Consider the following 20,541-nt stretch of genomic DNA (forward strand, 5'->3'; position numbering starts at 1 on the left):
TTAATAAGTGGAAGGGTGAGAATTAGAACTTGTCATTCTCCTTAACAGAGTGCACTAGGCATTTATCCTCTCCAACAAGAGACATGTTTGAACGTGCTAATTTCACTTGCTACACAGCAAACACCTCTGGGCTCTCAGGGTAAATCTCCAGGTTCTCTAAATCTTATTTTTCATTTACTAAATAACTAGGCTACTCTTATTAGAAAAAGCTAGCTCTTAGAGAAAATGAGCATAAATAGAGCTGTATTTCCATTTTCTACCCTCTCCTCTATAATCTTCAGAGATTGTCTAAGGGTACATTACTGTTGAGTCAAAGCTTAATTACAAAATGAAGGACAATCATTAACATGATAAAGACATGGTGCTTCTCAGACATTTTCCATTAAAAAACAAAAACTATTTTGAAACATATTTCTGGTGCATATTTTACAAAGCAAGTATCAGACAGCTCCCACATTCTCCAGGGATGACTTGGAATGCCCTCAGGTCTGAAACACAGCAGCGCCAAGTCGCCCTGTATGAGGCCCTGGGGTGCAGCCGCCTCTCCAGCATTCACTGACCGTCGTTATTCGCAGTCTCTCCCTCGGCCACCTCCTCCAGTCCTGCTGTTTTTAGCTTCACCTCTGGGTGGTATTCATCATCTTGCTCATTGGAAGGTACAACTGACGTGACGTTTTCCTCTATTATTTTTCTTTCAGCTTCTCGCTCCAATTCTTCTATCTCCTGCAAGCGCTTTTCCAGTAACTCAGCCTGCCTTTTCTGCTTCTTTTTCATTTTTTTCTTTTTGTTTTTAGATATTTTTCCTATCTACAACATGTTAAGAAAATAGCACAGGTTAGTTTGCTTCTTTTTAAAGCACTATGCAGCAGCGTCTAAGTGCTGGCAACATGGTAAATACCAACACAGTCTGTTTTCTCAGATCTATTCAGTTAAAATCACATGCCCAGACATGAGATCCACAATATGGTTAACACTGCAGCAAAGCCAGAAAAAAAAGAAACCAGTGCTGATATCAAGTAGCAGGACTACTACCAGCTCCTGCCAATGGAGAGATACAGCTTAAACCCAGCAAGCCTTTTCCCTTTAAATTCTAAGAACTAAATATGCCGAGGCATTTCTGCCTTTAGACAAGAAGCATCTCTTGCAAGTTTCATTTGCTGCTGCCTGTCTACAAAGTATTAACAATGTTCCCTCTCTTTACTGTCTTACTCAACTGTCTGCCAAAACAGGTGTACTTCGTTCGTGTTTGGTCAACAGCGCTGTTTGTGCTTGGGTCTCACACACTAAGTTGTTAAAAACAGCCAAGACAGCAGGAACTGTAAGAAATGAGCATATGAAGTAAAGGGAAAAAAAGAGAAAGCCATGGTTTCAGTCTGCCTCCAGTCATGGCCATCTGACTTGGAAAGTACTGGCAATGGGATCCTCCAGTCTTTCACAGAACCAATAATCAAAGCAAACTGCTCAAGCCACGGCAGAGCTAAGCAGGCCAGGCGGCAGAATTCTTACAGCTCCTCCTCCTGCTGGGACTCCCACTGCAGGCTGAGGGTTGCTGGCTGCACTCTGGAGTTCTGCACATTTCCTTCCAAGGGCTTTCGGGTCATAAAGACCTTTAAAACTTGCAGGTGACCCATCAACTTGAGATATATATATATATTCTATGCTTAACTGGAACCAAGCCTAAACCAGGTTTAGATCCTCTGGGCTAGAATTTAATTCCAAACAGCCTGCTTCATTTGTTCACACTTGGTATTTTGATAGGACCACACAGATAATGCTCTTTCACATTTAACTACTAGCTGGAAAAAAATTAGAACAGCAGCTTCAGAAAAAACAGGTTAACTTAGAGGCAAATCAGAAATAATAGAAAGTGTCTGTGGAATAATCACACTTAAAACCCTATCTCTATAACCTCACATTTTATCAGACTCAGCCAACAGCACTCCAGAAAGTACACGAGGAAAATACAGAATTTGGGACAGCTCTAATTATCCCACCTCTAAAAATCATTTCACTTTTTCAAAACATTGTCTTGCATATTCAAGTATATGCAGCATTTATAAATATGGCTGTCTTTTACACTAAAATACATGACAACATCTATGACTGAGAAAGGACAACAACAACAAAAAAAGTAAAACTAATTCCCTCAAACAACCCTTAAAAAAAAGTTGTTGCAGAAAGAAACAAAAACTAATGTTACAATTAGAAAAGTTCAATAATGACTAGTCACTTTTGACAAGGAGGTAATAGAAGTATATATGTAAGTACTTACAGGTTTTTGCTGTGGAGCGGTACTCACTAAAAACAAAACAAAATAAAGTGAACATTTAGAGTGAAACAGATACCTATCTTTTTGTAGGTAATCTGAACTGTAAAATGAAATAACTACTGCCTTTTAATGGCTATGCAACTTAAACAACTTTAAACAGCTTTAAATATTAAAGCTTGTTAATCATAGAGCCCTAAACAAAGTTTATCCAACTCAAACAAATGATTGGCTCTTAAAAAGCAAAGCCATAGTGGTTCACATGGAGGCACTTCTCTTATTAATCTGAAATTAAACACTTATTCATTTCAAAAACACACAACCACAAAACACTGACTGGTAAGAAAAATGGAGAAGAGTGACAAAACCCAACTTGTTTATAGACAAAGAAATGAACGATTAACTTCCACATCTCTGTTTGAAAACTATTTCACAAGTTCATACAACTAAAATAGATCCAATACTACTACAAATAGTCTAGAAATGACATGAACGGACTTGGCCAATGTCAAAAGCTTAACAGACTATGGTTCCATTATCTAAACAGCAACCTGATGGTAGAAAACAAGACTCAGAAGTGGTTCATCTGCCAAAAGCCTCAGTTTGAGGGCTTTCACTCTGCAGTCCCTGTGCTACCTGACAACACACTAGGGCAGAAGGCACGTGCAGACAGGATGAAAGCATCATCCACACTTCACGGCCACCTTGACACCTTGTGAAAACCAGAAATAAAACTTCATACACCAATGCTCAAGTCAGTTGATCTTCTTTCACCCTGAAGTTCTTGTAACTAATTTTAAGTGCACCAGTTACACTGATGTAACTATGCTCAATGGAGACAAGGAAGCATTCTGACGATTGTAGGTTGGTTACAGGAAACCTGTTACTATACACTCCTTTGTAGAGAAGTGGCCAACGCAGACAGCGTTCAAATGAAAATGAAGCAGCAGGTAAGAAGAATTCAGTGACCTTTTAAGGGAGGACAAAGCTAAGTAATTCAAATATTAAAGTACGACTTAACTGGGGCATCTTCCTTCTCAAGAAAAAGGTCTACTTATTATTACCAGTCATCGGGCTCTTATGCAAGTTCCTAACATGTACACATTTAACTCAACTGCTTCCTATGAACAACTTTGCAGGCTCTCAATGCCCCTACACAGACTGACATAAAGCTGGCCCAGCCTCTCACCTGCAGACCCTGAAGGAGGAGGAGCACCCGCTTTCTGCCACTCGGTGGCCTCGGCTGCCATTCTTCTCACATATGCATCGTCCACACACATCAAGATGTTTTCCGGCTTTATGTCAGTATGAATGATCTTGCACTTACTGTGCAGATAATCTAACCCCTGAAGGACCTGATCACATAAAATCAGGAAGGAGTTATTAATACTTTTATTATTCAACATTTATTTGTAAAACAGTTACAGTCATTACAAGGCACAATAGGAACTTGGGCCCGACAGGAACCCAGCTCCTTCCCATAAGCAACCAGTGTATATCATTCTGGAGATAATTTATGCTCATATAAGAAAATGCATTTAAACATATGCTTATTAAAATAACAACTTTGGTGAGATATAATTTACATGACACACAATTCACCCTTTTTTTTCAATTCAACCTTTTAAGTGTACAACAGAATGGTTTTTAGATGTGCAACGGTCATCACTATATAATTTAGAACATGTTCATCACACAAAGACGAAATACTGCACCCATTAGCAGTCATTCCCCATCTCCTTCCAACTCCTCTAGCCCTAAGCAACCACTAATCTACTTTCCTGGCTTTGGACATTTTATGTAAGCGGAATGATACAGAGTGGTCTTTTGTACCTGGCCCAATACTTTCAAGGTTCATCCATGTGTAGCACATAGCAATACCTCATTTTTTTTAGATGCCAAATAATTTTCCACTGAAAATACATTTTGTTTAGTCATTCAATGATGAACATTTGAGTTCTTTCCATTTTATGGCTACTATAAATATATTGCTATAAACATTCATGTACAAGTTTCTATGTATACATGTCTTTATTTTTCTTAGTAGCACAATGGTTGGGTCATACTGTAACTCTATCTTTAGTCTTTCAATAAACTGCCAAGCTGTTTTATCCTATCTATGGCTGCATCATTTTACATTCCCATCAGCAATGTGCAAGGATTCCAGTTTTTTCTGGATGATCAATACTTGTTATCTGTCTTTTCATTTTAGTCACTCTTGTGGGTGTGAAGTGTGTATCTCATTGATATGCATTCCCATAATGGCTAAAGATGTCTGTACATTTCTAATATTGTAGGAAAGGAGAATTAGGTAGCTTTGGTACCCAGGCTATAAACTATATAGTACTGAATTAAAAGAAACTGCTAAACCAAGATACTCACATACTTACCGTGTGTGTGTGTGTGTGTGTAAATATATATATAGCAAAAATTACAGAGTATGGTGACCTAAATGCCAGGCCAAAGTTTTTCTGGAATTATTTCCATAAGAGGGGAATTCTTTCTTTTCATAAGGAAAAAAAATATTTTAAAATACAGTTCATGTTCCCATATATTACAAATTCTACATGCTCAATAAACATTTGCATTTAATAAACATCTTCATTCAAACATTTTAAGTCATTTGGTGTCTTGATCACATTAGACAAGGAAGTGAGGAAAAGACAAGCAGAAGATATCTAATACTGAACAACTCGGAAAAGTTCTCAGCAAAAACCCAATGCTTCTGTCTACCTTCAGTTTCTGGCTAAACAATCTTGAACGTGGAAGTCCCTCAGTTGTGTTCGACTCTTTGTGACCCCATGGACTATACAGTCCATGGAATTCTCCAGGCCAGAATACTGGAGTGGGTAGCCTTTCTCTTCTTCAGGAGATCTTCCCAACTCAGGGATCCAACCCAGTTCTCCTGCTCTGCAGGCAGATTCTTTAGCAGCTGAGCCAATACCAGGGAAGCCCAAACAATCTTAAGATGACAAAACATTAGTAAGTGAAGGCACAGAGATTTCGCAAGGAAAGTAGAAGGAACATGAGTCTCTTAACCAAGATGAAAATCCTCATATTCATTTAAAAAACTTTTCCTTGGAAATACTTTCACATGACTTCACTGACTGAGCATCAGTTTAGCTCCTATAACAGGCTGCATATGCTTATAGATGTTTGATACACAGCAATAAACAAAGTTCCCCATCTCCACGAGGCTTTGACTTTACCTTAAAATTAATAATGTTTTAGATAATACTTCAACTAGAATATGTTTAAATTATGTTTAAAATGCCAAAAGACCAACCGTACGAAACATAGCATTATATGTTTCCATAGAGAATAAGGTTATAATTCTGAAGGGAACACAATTCAATGAGCCTGTATATATTCACTGGCATTCATGCATCTTCTTTGTGCAAACTGAAGTATCACATGGAGTTCTTATATACGAGTAGTAAGAGAAATTCTGAGAAGTACAAGAAATTAATGGACAAGTACACTGATGACTTCCAGTCTGTGGAAGTAAAAGGAATGAGACTTTTAGAAAGTTTAAACTATTTTTAATTATTTCAACTAAAATTTCACTTCAGTCATCAAATATTAACTCAAAGTTAAAATGTCAGCATCTTTCCAAAAATATCTTTCACTACCATCTCATGAACAAGTTGTTCCTAACTTTTCACCTTAGTTCTTTCGTAGTTCTTAGGTTGTTTCACTGTGTGTGAAGCTGCTTAGGTAAGAGTTAATATGATCCAGTATCCAAATGTGTTAAAATGAATTTCAATGAAAATGAGACACTTGAGACAAGCAAAGTGTTCTCAGTAAGAATTTAAGGTTTCAGATATTTAATCCCTTTCACGGATCACTGCCTTGTCGTGGCGAAGGGGCTTGCATAACTCAATGAAGCACTGAGCTATGCCATGCAGGGCCACCCAAGACAGACACGTCATAGCAGAGAGTTCTGACAAAATGTGATCCACTGGAGGAGGGACTGGCAAACCACCCCAGTTATACCTGCCATGAGAACCTTCACGAACTATTTAAAAAGGTCAAAAAGATATGGCACCAAAAGATGAGTCCCCCAGGTCTAAGGTGTCCCATATGCGACTGGGGAAGAGCGGAGGAGAAGTACTAATAGAATGAATAAAGTGGCTGGGCTAAAGTGGATACAACGCTCAGTTGTGGATGTGTCTGGTTGTCAAAAGTAAAATCCGGTGCTGCAAAGAACAGTACTGCATAGGAACCTGGAATGTCAGGTCCATGAATCAAGGTGAGCTGTGAGTGATCAAGCAGGGGATGGTAAGAATAAACAATGACACCCTGGGAATCAGCAAACTAAAATGGATGGGGACGGACGAATTTAATTCAGATGACCATTATATTTACTACTGTGGACAAGAACCCCATAGAAGAAACAGAGTAACCCTCATAATCAACAAATGAGTCTGAAATGCAGGACTTGGGTGCAACCTCAAAAATGATAGAATGATCTTGGTTCGTTTCCAAGGCAAGCCATTCAACCTCACAGTAATTCAAGTCTGTGCCCATTCCACCGATGCTGAAGAAACTGAAATTGATCAGTTCCATGAAGACCTAGAAGACCTCCTAGAACTAACACCTAAAAGAGATATTCTATGCATCAATGGGGATTGGAATGCAAAAGTAGGAAGTCAAGATATACCTGGAGTAATAGGCAAATTTGGCCTTAGAGAACAAAAAATAAAGCGGGGCAAACAAAGGCTAACTGAATTCTGCATTAGTCATAGCAAGCACTGTTTCAACAACACAAGAGACAACTTTACACGTAGACATCACCAAATGGTCAATACTGAAATCAAACCGATTCCATTCTTCGTAGTCGAAGATGGAGAAGCTGTATATAGTCAGCAAAAACAAGCCCAGGAGCTGACTGTGGCTTAGATCATGATAGCAAAATTCAGGTTTAAACTAAAGAAAACTGAGAAATACATTAGGCCAGCAGGTATGACTTAAATCACATCCTGTATGAATTTGCAGTAGAGGTAACAAGTATATTCAAGGGATTAGATCTATATGACAGAGTGTCTGAAGAACCATGGACAGAGGTCCGTAGTATTGTACAGGAGGCGATGAACAAAACCATCCCAAAGAAAAAGAAAAGCAAGACGGCAAAGCAGTTATTTGAGGAGGCTTTACAAACAGCAGAAGAACAAAGAGAAGGGAAAAATGAAAGAGGGAAAGGTATATCCAATTAAAAGCAGAGTTTCAAAGAACAGCTAGAAGAGACAAGAAGGCCTTCTTCAATGAACAGTGTTTAATAATGAAAGAAAACAACAAAAGAAGTAAGACTAGAGATCTCATCAGGAAAATTGGAAACATCAAGGAAGCATTCTGCCGAAAGACGGGCACAATAAAGGGTAAAAATGGTAGAGACCTAGCAGACACTGAAGAGATTGAGAAGAGATGGGAAAAAAAAATACATAAAAGAACTGTATAAAAAAGATCTTAATGAACTGGATTACTACAATGGTGTGGTGAGTCACCCAGAGCTAGACATTCTGGAGCGTGAAGTCAGGTGGGCCTTAAGAAGCACTGCTGTTAATAAAGCTAGTGAATGTGATGAAATTCCAGCAGAACTATCCAGATCCCTAGAGGACAGGACTTCCCTGATGGCTCATATGGTTAAGTGTCTGCCTACAATGCAGGAGACTCCCTGGAGAAGGAAACGGCACCCCACTCCACTACTCTTGCCTGGAAAATCCCATGGATGGAGGAGCCTGGTAGGCTACATACAGTGCATGGGGTCGCAAAGAGTTGGACACGACTGAGCGACTTCACTTCAACAGAGGATGCCATCAGTGTTCTGCATTCATTATGTCAGCAAATCTGGAAGACCCAGCAGTGGCCACTGGACTGGAAAAGGTCAATCCTCACCCCAGTTCCCAAGAAGGGCAATACCAAAGAATGTGCTAACCATCAGACAACTGCAGTTATCTCCCATGCTAGTAAAATCATGCTTAAAATCTTGCATGCTAGGCTTCAGCATTATGCAGACCAAGAACTTCCAGGTGTCCAAGCTGTGTTTAGAAAAGGAAGAGGAACTAGAAATCAAATTGCCAACATTCACTGGATTATAGAGAAAGCAAGGGAATTCCAGAAAAACATCTATTTCTGTTTCATCAACTACACTAAAGTATGACAAACTGTGGAAAGTTCTTAGAGAGATGGGAATACCAGACCATCTTACTGGCTCCTGAGAAACCTGTATGCAGGCCAAAAAGCAACAGTTAGAACCCTTTATGGAACAACCGATTGGTTCAGGATTCAGAAAGGAGTACGACAGGGCTGTCTGCTGTCACCTTGTTTGTTTAACCTATATGCTAAGCACATCATGAGAAATGCTGGGTTGGATGAGTTACAAGCGGGAATGAAGATAGGAGGGAGAAACATCAACAACCTCAGATATGCAGATGATACCATTCTAAATGGCAGAAAGTGAAGAGGAACTAAAGAGCCTCGCGATGAGGGTGAAGGAGGAGAGTGAAAGAGCCACCTTAAGACTAAATATTTAAAAAATTAAGATCATGGCATCCACTCCCATTACTGCATAGCAAATAGAAAGGAAATGGTGGAAGTAGTGACAGATTTCCTCTTCCTGGGCTCCAAAATCACTGTGGATGGTGACTGCAGCCATGAAATCAGAAGACGATTGCTTCTGGGCAGGAAAGAAATGACAAACCTAGACAGTGTGTTGAAAAGCAGAGACATTACTCTGCCAACAAAAGTCCGTATAGTCAAGGCTATGGTCTTGGCCAGTGGTCGTGTACTGTCGTGAGAGCTGGACTGTAAAGAAGGCAGGATACCAAAGAACATATACCTTTGAACTGTGGTGCTGGGGAAGACTCATGAGAGTCCCTTGGACAGGAAGGAGATCAAACCAGTCAATCTTAAGGGAGATCAACCCTGAATATTCACTGGAAGGACTGACGCTGAAGCTAAAGTTCCAGTATTTCGGTCATCGGATGTGAACAGCTGATTCATTGGAAAAGTCCCTGATTCTGGGAAAGATTGAGGGCAGAAGGAGCTGAAAGCGTCAGAGGATGAGATGGTTGGACAGCATCACCGGTGCAATGAACATGAACTTGGGCAAACTCCATGAGGTGAGGGGCGGGAGGCCTGGTGTGCTGCAGTCCATGGGGTCAGAGTTGGACATGACTGGTCAACTGAACAACAACTGCACTCAACACAGCTAACCTTCCTCAAGAAATATTGCTTATGTCTAACAACAAACACAAAGAGAAGACTTGAACACAAGGAAAAGACTATTGCTTTCAGGGATAAACTAATTAAGATAACGCAAATCTTGAAGAAAACAGCTAAGAGACAGCATGGAACACTATTAAATCATGATCTTGGGACTCAGGCCACTCCTGCATTACTTCTCAATCACTCATTCACAAGGCAAGGTACTTAAGCTGCCTGACCTTCCCTCTTCTTATCTATAAAAGGGGGAACATTATCCATTAGATGGAAATGTGAAAAGAATTAGAAATAATGTATGAAAAACTCACAGTACAATGTCTAGCTCACAAGAAGCTCAAACTAAATGGTAAAATGAACTAAGTCAGAAGACTTGTATTGATACTGACTTAATAAACGTAACTTCGCTAAGTCACTTATTAAATTTCTCTGGGTCTCATTTCTCCCATCTATAATATGAATTGGATCTACCTGAGGATTCTTTTAATGAATACTAATATATTTTTTAAATTTATAGCTATAAGAATGATTTTATTTTCAAAAATAGCATCTTTGTTCTCAGCCAGTGAAGTTAAAGCATCCCAGAATCTAAAATCAAAAAATGATAGGCAATCTTACAAAAATTTATGCCAAATATTATGACAATAAAAAAACAATCAACGAATCAAATTTCATGCTCAAGGTTAGATCTCACTTGTCTTACCACAGAACGTGTATATCTCTTGCCTAAAAAACATAGTTGGCCTCATCAGCAGGAGGCAGCAGAGATCCTCGCTGCCATCTGCTCCATCATGAGACCCCAGGTCAAGTAATCACAGACGGCCAGGAACAGGCTGCATCCCACTCCAGGGAGGCGGCTCACCCCCACGGGCAGGGGCCGGTTCTCTCCGTGTGAGGCAGCGATAGTGCAGACCAGCAGGCAGAGCTCTGGGCTGGAAGCCAGGAGATTTCAGTTCTGGTTCAGGAACCAACTAGCTGTGGCTCAGATTAAGTCTCCTCCCTCCCCTGGCCTCAAATTCAGCCGTAAAATAAGGCACTTGGTTAGGACAGTCTCTAATATTCCTGTCTAGGCACCTATGAACCATGCAAAAGACCATTTGTTACTGGTGTTAACAATGTAAACTAACTCCCTTTCCACCTCGGTGTGCTAGACATTGGTCCTGTCACATACAGAAAGGGAAGAGTAAGTTGGGAATAACATGGATGTTTCACCTGAAGGTTTCTCCCAGGGCCTGCTCACCACCCACAGAAAGCTTCCTCCTAAATTCTAAACTGCACAGAGAAACGGAACTAGAGCAGTTTTGCACGTTCTCTTCTGACTCTGGTCACAATATGGGCGCCTTTCTTCTGCCACACCAGAACAAAGGACGCAGGGCAAGGAGGGGGGCGACCTCTGATGACATGGGCAAGGCCTCGTAACCAGCACCAGGGAGACCCGGCCAGCAGCAGAGGGGCTGGCCGTGCAGGGGAGCGCCCAGGGCAACAGCACCACAGGGGACACTGGCCCCTTGGACACGGAGGGTAACAGCAGAGAGCGCTCCTCAAGCCAGAGGCTTCGCTCCTGGGAAAGCTAAAGCTCCCAGAGGATCTCTCTTCCTCACGAGGACAGAGGACAGACAGGAGGTAAATGCTACAAGCTGCTCCGACAAGCACATGCTAGATTGAGAAGTGTGGGAAACACCTGCCACAATCACCGAGGACGAGGGCCACGGACACTTTCCTCGTCTGCTCTGTCCTGAAATCTCCCTGCTCCTTGTTCTTTCCAACTCTGACCAGCGAAAATTAATGAGAAAGTTAAGTAGCTGTACTTCACTTCTGAATACAGTCAGGACAAAAGGTAAAACACTGCCTAGCACTGCAGCAGCGCAGAGGAATGAGCTGGGGAAGGGGCTTGATCCCCTTGAAGGGAGCAGCTTCCCCGAATTTCTGAGTTGCATACCCAGCACTCTGAGGAGGAGAATTCAAGTTAGTAGAGAATCATATGTACTACCACATGGGCAAATCCAAGGGCATAAAAATGCTTACCAACCAATTTTCTATTCTAAAAATTGAACAGTATTGGCTTGATCATAATTAATTCATTGATAACTAGGACCAGTGAGATCATAAAAATGGTAAATAAGTAATAAGTGTTGACAAATTCATGATAACAGCCTGCTGGGTAGGGACCTGATTCTCGGTTTTGTCTGCAAAGTCAGCCGCCCCCGAGAAGGTGGGTTTGAAAAAGCAAGGCGTTTGGAAAGTCCCTTAGCTTACATACTGCAGTACATATCACCAATTAAGTAATGTACCTTAAAATGATCTAATTGCTACTTCCACTATTAATGTAAAAATAAACCATCTCCAGAAACATGAATACACACTTTTCACAAGACATGCTATAATGTGAATTCTTCCAATCTTCCTGTGTAGACATTCCATAACAACACTAGCCCAGAGTCAAGAGCATGGACTCTGGATCACACCATCCGGATTCCAGCCTTGATTCCCACAGTAACTGCGGAACCTGGAAAAGCTTTTAACACCTCCTTCAGGGTGGAGGTAAGAACACCCCTAGCCTCCTAAGGCTGTGGTGAGGACTAGACAGCATAACACAAAGACAGCACTTAAAACAGGGAGTGCCCGCAAGAGCATAATGCATGTTTGTGATAATCATGATAACAGAAGGAATAAGGATTCAAACATCCCAGGCTACACGCTGTACCTGCGTATCATGGCAAAGGCACCCTGCCCTTACCAAGCCTCATTTAATGGTAAGCCGCCACTTCTTCAAAAGGTTTCTGGAAAGGGCAATGAAATTAAACCATAAAGTTTTAAAAAGTAAAGTATCAGCTACCCTTTCAATTACATAGGAAAGTAAAAGCTGTGTTTAAAGAACAGCAACAGTATTTAGAACCCCATCATCTGTGGTATATCTTGAATGTACCACAAATAACAAATACTGCCATCACAGCACCATTTCTTCTTTCAGCTTTAGAAATAAAAGCAAAACATAAAATTGACTTCAATAAAGCTGATTCTAAAAGAAAAAGAAATGAAAGCTGGGGGTGGGGGTGAATAGACCCTGCCTGAGGTCAGAGAAGCAGCCTGGGTGGAGGCAAGGGGGTGTTCTCACCATCACCACCAGAGGATGGCCCCTCCTGACCCTGCACAAGGTCACCAGGACTAAATGAGGACAGCTAAAAAATGATCAAAGGATTGGTAATAGTGTATGGGAAACCCTGGAAAAGCAAGTGATTCAATTATGCTGGGACATTTCAAAACTAAGTGGGAACGTTTATCTACAAGCCCGTCAGATCACAGAAAGGTCATCCACTTTGTACAGTAAGAGGAACATACATTTCTTATTTCATTTAAGGAAAGATAACCTCTCATTCCTGACTGCCTACAACATGAAGGAAGCTACAAAGAGATGTAGAACCCATAACACGTGGTCAGGGACTCAGGGTGCTCACAATGCAGCTGGGCAGACAGAGCAGCCACCCTGTGCTCGTCACTATGCCGGAAGCTTTACCAGCAATCCCTCCAAACTCATCTCCACAAGAAAGCCACAAATTATGTATTATCATCCTGATGTGACTAATGAGGACACAGGCCTACGGAAGCTAACTAATTTGATCAGGGCCACAACGTAGCAAATTGTCAGGGTCAGAGTTTGAAATTAAATCTATTGCCAAAACTTAACTGTACTTGTCACACTTCCCACTATTGCAATGATTCTCAGCGAAAGGAAAGTTTGCCTCCTTGAGGGTATTTCACAAAGCTCAGAGACATTCTTTAATTGTTACGGTTGGGGTGGTGCTGGCTGACACAGATATCTAATGGGCTGAGGCCACATATATGTCTAAACAACCTACAATGCACAGGACACGCCCCTACAAAAAAGGACTGTGAAAGTGTGTTGCTCAGTAATGCCCGACTCTTTGCGACCCCATGGACTGCAGTCGGCCAGGCTCCAACGTCCTTGGAATTCTCCAGGCAAGAATACTGGAATGGGTTGCCAGTCCCTTCTCCAGGGAATCTTCTCGACCCAGGGATCAAACTCAGGTCTCCTGTATTGCAGGTAGACTCTTACTGTCTGAGCCACCTGGGAAGCCCCAGGACTATCCAGTCCAAAATGCCTGTAGTGCCAATGGTGAAAAACATTAGCTTACATTATAAGGCTCTGCAATCATTAAGAAAGAACCAAGTGCAGGCTGCGGCCATCCTTCCCTGGGGAGGGAAGAAATACCACTCTTAATGGGTGAGTATGGGTAGAAAAGAAAGAATGGTTATTTTCTACAGACTAGGACAAAAGAAATGAATCAAAGATGTGGTGCTTAAAAAAATGGGAAAGTAAGCATTTTCTCTAAATAACCTAGAGAAAAGTAGTAAAAAAAATCATGTACAAAAATCCTGGTAAAGCAGCGTGAGTTTATAAATGCTTGGGACAGCTCTGAATATTCATAAGAAAACCCTAATTTGGGTGATTCTAGAAAGGAAACTGTACCTGAAGGACACTAACAGATCTGCTCTGTTTAAAAGATGATTAATTAATTAATCAATAAGGAAAGATTTACCTGCCAAGGGATAAGAGCTGACTCAGGGTTTGGAAGAGAAACATGGAGTTTCATCAGATGGTGGAAGGCCTTAAACAGGTTAATAAGAAGAGCCATGGCTTTTACTGGACATGAGCTGTGTACAAGTCCAAAGATATTATTTGTTGCTTGGAAAAATGGTAAACACATACACTCCAAACCCAGACTACCTGGGTTTGAATTCCTGCTCCATCACAAACACTGGTTGTTTCTTGACTGGGGCTAAATTACTGAACCGCAGGTCCACTTCCTTAAAAAAAAAAAAGAAAAGAAAAAGCACACAAAAAACCTGTATCACAGGCTTATTGTGAGGATTCAATACATTAAAATTTACAAAGTACTTAAAATTATGCTTTGCACATAGTAAGCACTGGCCAAATATTCATAATTATTAATAGCAATATCCCTTTACACCTTAACAATAATAATAAAGGTACGATTATTATTCTCATTTTATTCATAATGAAACTATGGCTTAAAAAGATTATGTAACTTGGCTAAAGTTCTTTAGCTGGAGTAGCATATACAGTTGTCCCTTAGAATTTACAGGGGTTTGATTCCAGGACATCCATCTTCCCCTGAGGATACCAAGAGCCCCAGACGCTCAAGTCCCTTATAATGAAAGGGCAGCAGTATTCGCATGTAATCTACACACATCCTCCCACATACTTTACATCATCTCTAGATTACTTACAGTATTTTACACAATGTAAATACTACAGAAATAATTGTAAATAAAATGTAAATGTTATGTAACAGTTGTCTGCACAGCAAATTCAAATTTGTTTTTTGGAACATTCTTGAATTTTGTCCCTGAATATTTACAATCCATGGTTGGTGGAATCTATGGATTCAGAAACCTGAGGACATACAGAATTATATCTGACACCAACACCCAAGTTCTATATCACTCTATACATTGCTTCATGAAACCCAACAATATTGATCTTCCAGAACATGCAACAGAATGCCACTAAAGGTTTCTACATAAGGATATGAATTATTAAAGTGAAGTTTTACTGAGGAAAATAACTGTCAACAGAATAGACTGAAGTAAAACGGTGAGGTGATACGGACCACTAAGAAAGGTGGTGCTGGAAACAAAAAGAATACCACAAGAAACATACATGGCCAGAAGGGATCAGTGGCTAGATGACCAGCGGAGAGGGATGCGTGCAACAGCGATGAGTGAAGCACTGTCAGCCACACTGGACTTCAGAGGTGAAGGAGGCCGCACAGTGAAAGAATATTAGAAAGCTGGCCCACTCTGTTGTATCCTGGGGAGTGACAGAGCTGAGTGGGTCTATTAAGAAAGGATATTCCTGGTATTACCCAGGAATCAAAAGTCCTGAACCCAGAGGATGACTCAAAGGGAATGAAAGCAAATTCAGGCAGAGAGATTATTGCCCGGGATATATAACAATATACTACTTTGTGAGTTATAAGTTTAGAGGGGGAAAAAAATCCAGATTTCATGGTATTTTTCTTGAAGAAAATTATAAAGATGGGATCAAATTAAAGCAAAACAAAGCTTCTATTAAAAAGGCCTACAAGAACTAAGTGCATACCACATAAAATCAAAATTCCATCTTGAAATTATTCTAGACCAATAAAATACTACATGAGTTCTTACTCTCTAAGGAGCAGTGTACATAAATTAAAGTGAGGATTACCTTCATTAAATCATTTGTTCAGTAAGTATGCATTAAAGTTTCAATACACTTCAAGAACAACTTATTTAGATTTAGAGACACTTTTATTAGCTAAGAATGGCAAGATTTTGGTTTTCCATTCTGGAATACAAAATAAATATTGACAGTTCCTCTGCTAATTCATCTTCTCCCAACACTGCCAAGCTTAAGTTGTGACACCTAAGGCAACAGTAGGGGGATGACAAAACCTGTGTGATATACATTCAAGCTGTTATTTCTGAAATTATGCACTTTGTTAAAATATGTAAAACCTGTACCCCAATGTTCATAGCAGCACTATTTATAATAGCCAGGACATGGACACAACCTAGATACCCATCGATAGATGAACGGATGAAGATGTACATATTCAGCAATAAAAAGGAAGATAACTGAGTCATTTGTAGTGATGTGGATGGACCTAGAGTCTGTTATACAGAGTGAAATAAGTCAGAAAGAGGAAGACAAATATTGTGTATTAATGCATATATACAGAATCTATAAAAATGGTACTGATGAACTTATTTGCAGGGGAGAATAGAGATGTAGAGAATGGACTTGTGCACACTGTGGGGGAAGAATGGGGGGAGGAACTGAGAGAGTAGCACTGACATTATACACCATACGTGTAAGATAGCTGGTGGGAAGCTGCCGTATAGCGCAGGGAGCTCTGTTTGGTGCACTGTAATGACTAGAGGGGCAGGATGGGGGCTGGGGGCGGGGAGGGGTTCAGCTGCGATGAGATGTATGTATATGTATAGCTGATTCAGGCTATTGTACAGCAGAAACTAATGCAACATTGTAAAGCAATTATACTCCAATTAAAAATCTATACACACATGCTTTCTTAACTTCATATTTAGAAATAAGAATTGTCATAAATAATAAGTTATTTCTTAATGTGCATTTTTTCTTAATTTTAAATTTAACTATAAGAAAAATAAATGGGCATTTTCCTTCCATCAAAATAAAAAAATATGTAAATCTTTCAAGATTTCCAGGATTTATCAGAGATAAAGCAGAAAATTTATATTAGATAACAAATTTTTTCAAAATTTTAATTAGATTTTTTTTTTTTTTTAAGTTTAGATTTGACACTTATAGTTATATATACCAAAGGGACATTTGGGGATCAAAAAACTCCAGTTAACATTTTCCCTTAACGTGAATCGTCGTCTAAATCAAAGGAAAGTTATTTTCACTTGAGATGTTAGGCATGTTAAAATAATGAGTTAAAATGCTACTATCTAAAACCTACAAGATAACAGATACATTAAATAAAAGCTACCCATGCACCCATTCTAGGCACACGTGCATGCACTCTACAGTGTGGGAGTGCAGTCCTCCGTGGGTAAGCCAGTATAGCCCCTCTTCTCAAGTACCATCTACAGTGTTAGAAGATAAGCTGCCAATTTGCAGTACGAAAAAAACAAAGGTAAATAAAGAGATGAACAACATACTGGATAAACAGAGTGACCTATACACAATTTCAAAAGCAATATCTAGGGTACTTTTAACAAAACAAATACAGCTTCAAATTTTTTAAAAAATTTAAAAACCTACACACATATGCCAACATGCAAATACCTCTACAACTGTCAGGAAGCTTCTTCTTCAGACACTCACATCTTAAAATTCACAATTTCTTAACTGTGAATCATTCCCTGATTCTTTTCTTATTTAAGAATTCTGGATTAAGGTCTATATTTCAGGCATAGAATCTTCAGGCAGATCTAGCTCAAGTTTTAGCCCTTGGGACCAAAAAAAGAGAACCAAACCACCTAGTCCTCTTCTCAAGCAAACCAAGCAACCTCTTTGATATTACTTACACTGCAGAAATATCCACAGATATTATCCATTATATCAGAATAGGTAATCCAGAATAAGACATATCTACAACTTTCCTACCTTAGGCTCTAAGGACAATGAGTCAAAGGCTGGTATGTTCCATGCAGAACACTAAATCTGGGAAACATTTCTAATCAGAAGGAGATCTTCCATATGTGGATACTTCCATTCTATAAACATTTGCTTAAGTATCATCACCCAAACAGACCCTAACTGAAGGGTCTTATTCTTTTGTCAAGACAAAAGCACAAATATTCCTTATATAACTTAAACATTCCTTAAATTATCTTTCATTTACCCTTCATCCAAATACTAAGAAACAGCAAATAAAAACAACACATTACATGTTTATCTGTTTTGTTTTTTTTTGAAGAATCTTTTTTATTACTTTTATGTGCGGAAAACTCAGTAGTGTACACTCAGCCCAGCCTGGTGGCCAGCTCTTTGGCCTTTGCCTTTTCCAGCTTGGCGATGCGAGCCACTGACTCCAGGACACTGCCTCCCCAGTGACGACGGATCTCATCATATCTGTCGTCGTAATTGGTCCTGATGGCTTCCACCAGCTTTAGCCAGGGCACTCTTGTCCTTCGAGTTGACTTGTGTGAAGGCTACGGTGGTGCACGTCTTCCTGTGGACCAGGCGGCCCTGCCGGGCCTTGCCCTTGATGATGCAGTAGGGAACCCCCATCTTGCGGCACAGGGTGGGCAAGAAGACCACGAGCTCGATGGGATCCACATCGTGAGGATCACCACCAGCTGGGCCTTCTTGTTCTCCACCTGGTGACAGTGTTGGCCTCTGCTCGAAAGATAGGTGGCCTCTTGGTGGGGACATCACCTTTGCCGGCAGCCTTCTTCTCAGCTCGGGCCAGCAGTCTCTGCTTCTTCTCTCGCTTTGTCTCTGGTCTGTACTTGTGGGCCAGCTTAAGCAGCTGAGTAGCTGTGTGTCGGTCCAAGGCCTGGGTGAATTGGCTAATTGCAGGAGGCACTTTCAGCCGATTATAGAGAATAGCCCTTTGCCGCTGCAGCCGGATGTAGCGGGGCCATTTGACAAAGCGGGTGAGGTCCCTCTTGGGTTGGATGTCCTGTCCAATGCCAAAATTCTTGGGCCTCTTCTCGAACAGGGGATTGACCACCTTCTTAGCCTCCTGCTTCTTCACCACGGCCGGGGCCGGGGCCACCTTCTTCCCCTTGGCCTTCTTTCCCTTCGGCATCTTGAAGGGCTGGCATAGAGAGCTATCTGTGTTATCTTCTAAGTGGAACATTTTGTAAATGATATTGGATGAAACAATTTCTTATTTTACAGCATCATTTATGTGAAAAAAGATTCAGATGCCAAAAGAAACGTGTGTTTGACATTTACATATTACTCTCTTTATAAGACAGAATAGCTTATCATTAAGTAAATATCAATATAAAATTGATTTAACAAGTTCACAGTGTTAAGCACTGTAATATATCTATCTTTAAAATGGGAGATATGTGTCTGTGTACATATTTTTTATTTTTATTTAAAACAAAACAGTAATTTGGGACTTCCCTATTAGTCCAGAGGTTACGAATCTGCCTTCCAATGCAGGAACTGCCAGCTCAATGCCTGGTTGGGGAACTAAGATCCCACATGCCTTGGGGCTATCTAAGCCTGGGTGCTGCAACTAAAACCCAACACAGCGAAATAAATAAATATTTTTAACAAACAAACAGCAATTTGTGTTGAAAGGCTGGCCAGTTAGGTATATAGGATGGGACCTGAAGTCATAAGTCTCACCTGTCTAATGATGCTCTTCACACAACGTACTGGGAGGCCTTGGTAGTTGGATTTTATGATCCACTTGAGGAGATGGTGGCCAAGCACTTCAAAGACCATGCAGACATCTGGGATAGGGTTAAGGATCATTTCTGGATACATTTCCTGGAGTGACACAATTACTAAAAGCAGAATCACTGTGGTACCTGGCAAAATAATTAGTTCTTTATAAAGTGTAACATCAATATTATCAATAATAACAAAAGTGTGGCACTTGCCTGGTGGTCCAGTGGATAAGACTCCATGCTCCCAATTCAGGGGGCGCAGGCTCGCTCCGTGGTCCAGGAACTAAGATCCCTCATGCTGCAACTAAGCCTGTGCACCACAACTACAGAGCCCGCATATCACAATGAAGACCGAGCGCAGCCAAGATAAATAATTTAAAAGAAAAAATGGCTGCTTACTGTTTCTCACCTAAACAGAAAAATCTAACATTTACTAAGTATACTTACTATGTACCATATAGGATTTAACATGTACTCATAACAGTGGGAGGAATGAGGCAAGTAAACCTCAGGGAGTTTAAAGAACCCTTCCTGCCTGACACAGGGTAAATAAAGGTGGCAGAGTCATGACTCGACAAAATACTTACCTGTGGGCTCACTCCGTCCAGCACTCTCCTCCTAACAATAAGCCTTAACGAAAATGAGCAAGACTGAAACCTCACAGAAACCCATGAGGGAAAGAACAAGAGAACTCGCCCCTCTTAAGTGTCCTGCCTGCCTACCTAAATTTCTATCCAATCATCACATAAAACATTTTATAAAACAGAAATTTACCAAACACAGTAACCTTTTCCTTCAATAATATCTTTCACTGGGTCACTAGATCAAAATTTTAATTATTTAAGTTTTTAAGAATGTATGATCACAATTTAGGACATGGCATGGTCATAAGAACAACCTATAATACTGAAATCTCAGGAATCTGTTGTCATTTCTTTAAAAAACAGAAATTCTAGTTAACCACTGGCCCTCCAGAACTATGCCCCATCAAAGTCTCTCATATAAACATGTCATTTATACAGAAATGAATGGCTCTGAAACCCTTTAGGGCCTATATATAGACTATAAAAAGGTCATTTAATATTTTATGTAATATCTAGATCTATTAATACCACATCATCATAGTAATT

The 20,541-nt window shown here is 40.3% G+C and overlaps 1 protein-coding gene and 1 pseudogene across 1 annotated transcript in view; both read right to left on the reverse strand.

Moving 5' to 3' along the window:
* SRPK2 (SRSF protein kinase 2) overlaps positions 1–20,541 on the reverse strand; it is a 242,983-nt gene that overhangs the window by 24,816 nt on the left and 197,626 nt on the right. Inside the window, exons 8-11 of the mRNA XM_052639268.1 lie at positions 19,368–19,474; positions 3,456–3,621; positions 2,273–2,298; positions 561–807 (exon numbers count right to left, since the gene is read on the reverse strand). Coding sequence (XP_052495228.1) covers positions 561–807; positions 2,273–2,298; positions 3,456–3,621; positions 19,368–19,474 — 546 coding nt within the window. The remainder of the gene's footprint in view (positions 1–560; positions 808–2,272; positions 2,299–3,455; positions 3,622–19,367; positions 19,475–20,541) is intronic.
* On the reverse strand, positions 18,023–18,828 carry LOC128047075 (60S ribosomal protein L7a-like; annotated as a pseudogene).

This window comes from Budorcas taxicolor, chromosome 4 (genome assembly GCF_023091745.1).
Source record: "Budorcas taxicolor isolate Tak-1 chromosome 4, Takin1.1, whole genome shotgun sequence".
NCBI classification, from domain to species: domain Eukaryota; kingdom Metazoa; phylum Chordata; class Mammalia; order Artiodactyla; family Bovidae; genus Budorcas; species Budorcas taxicolor.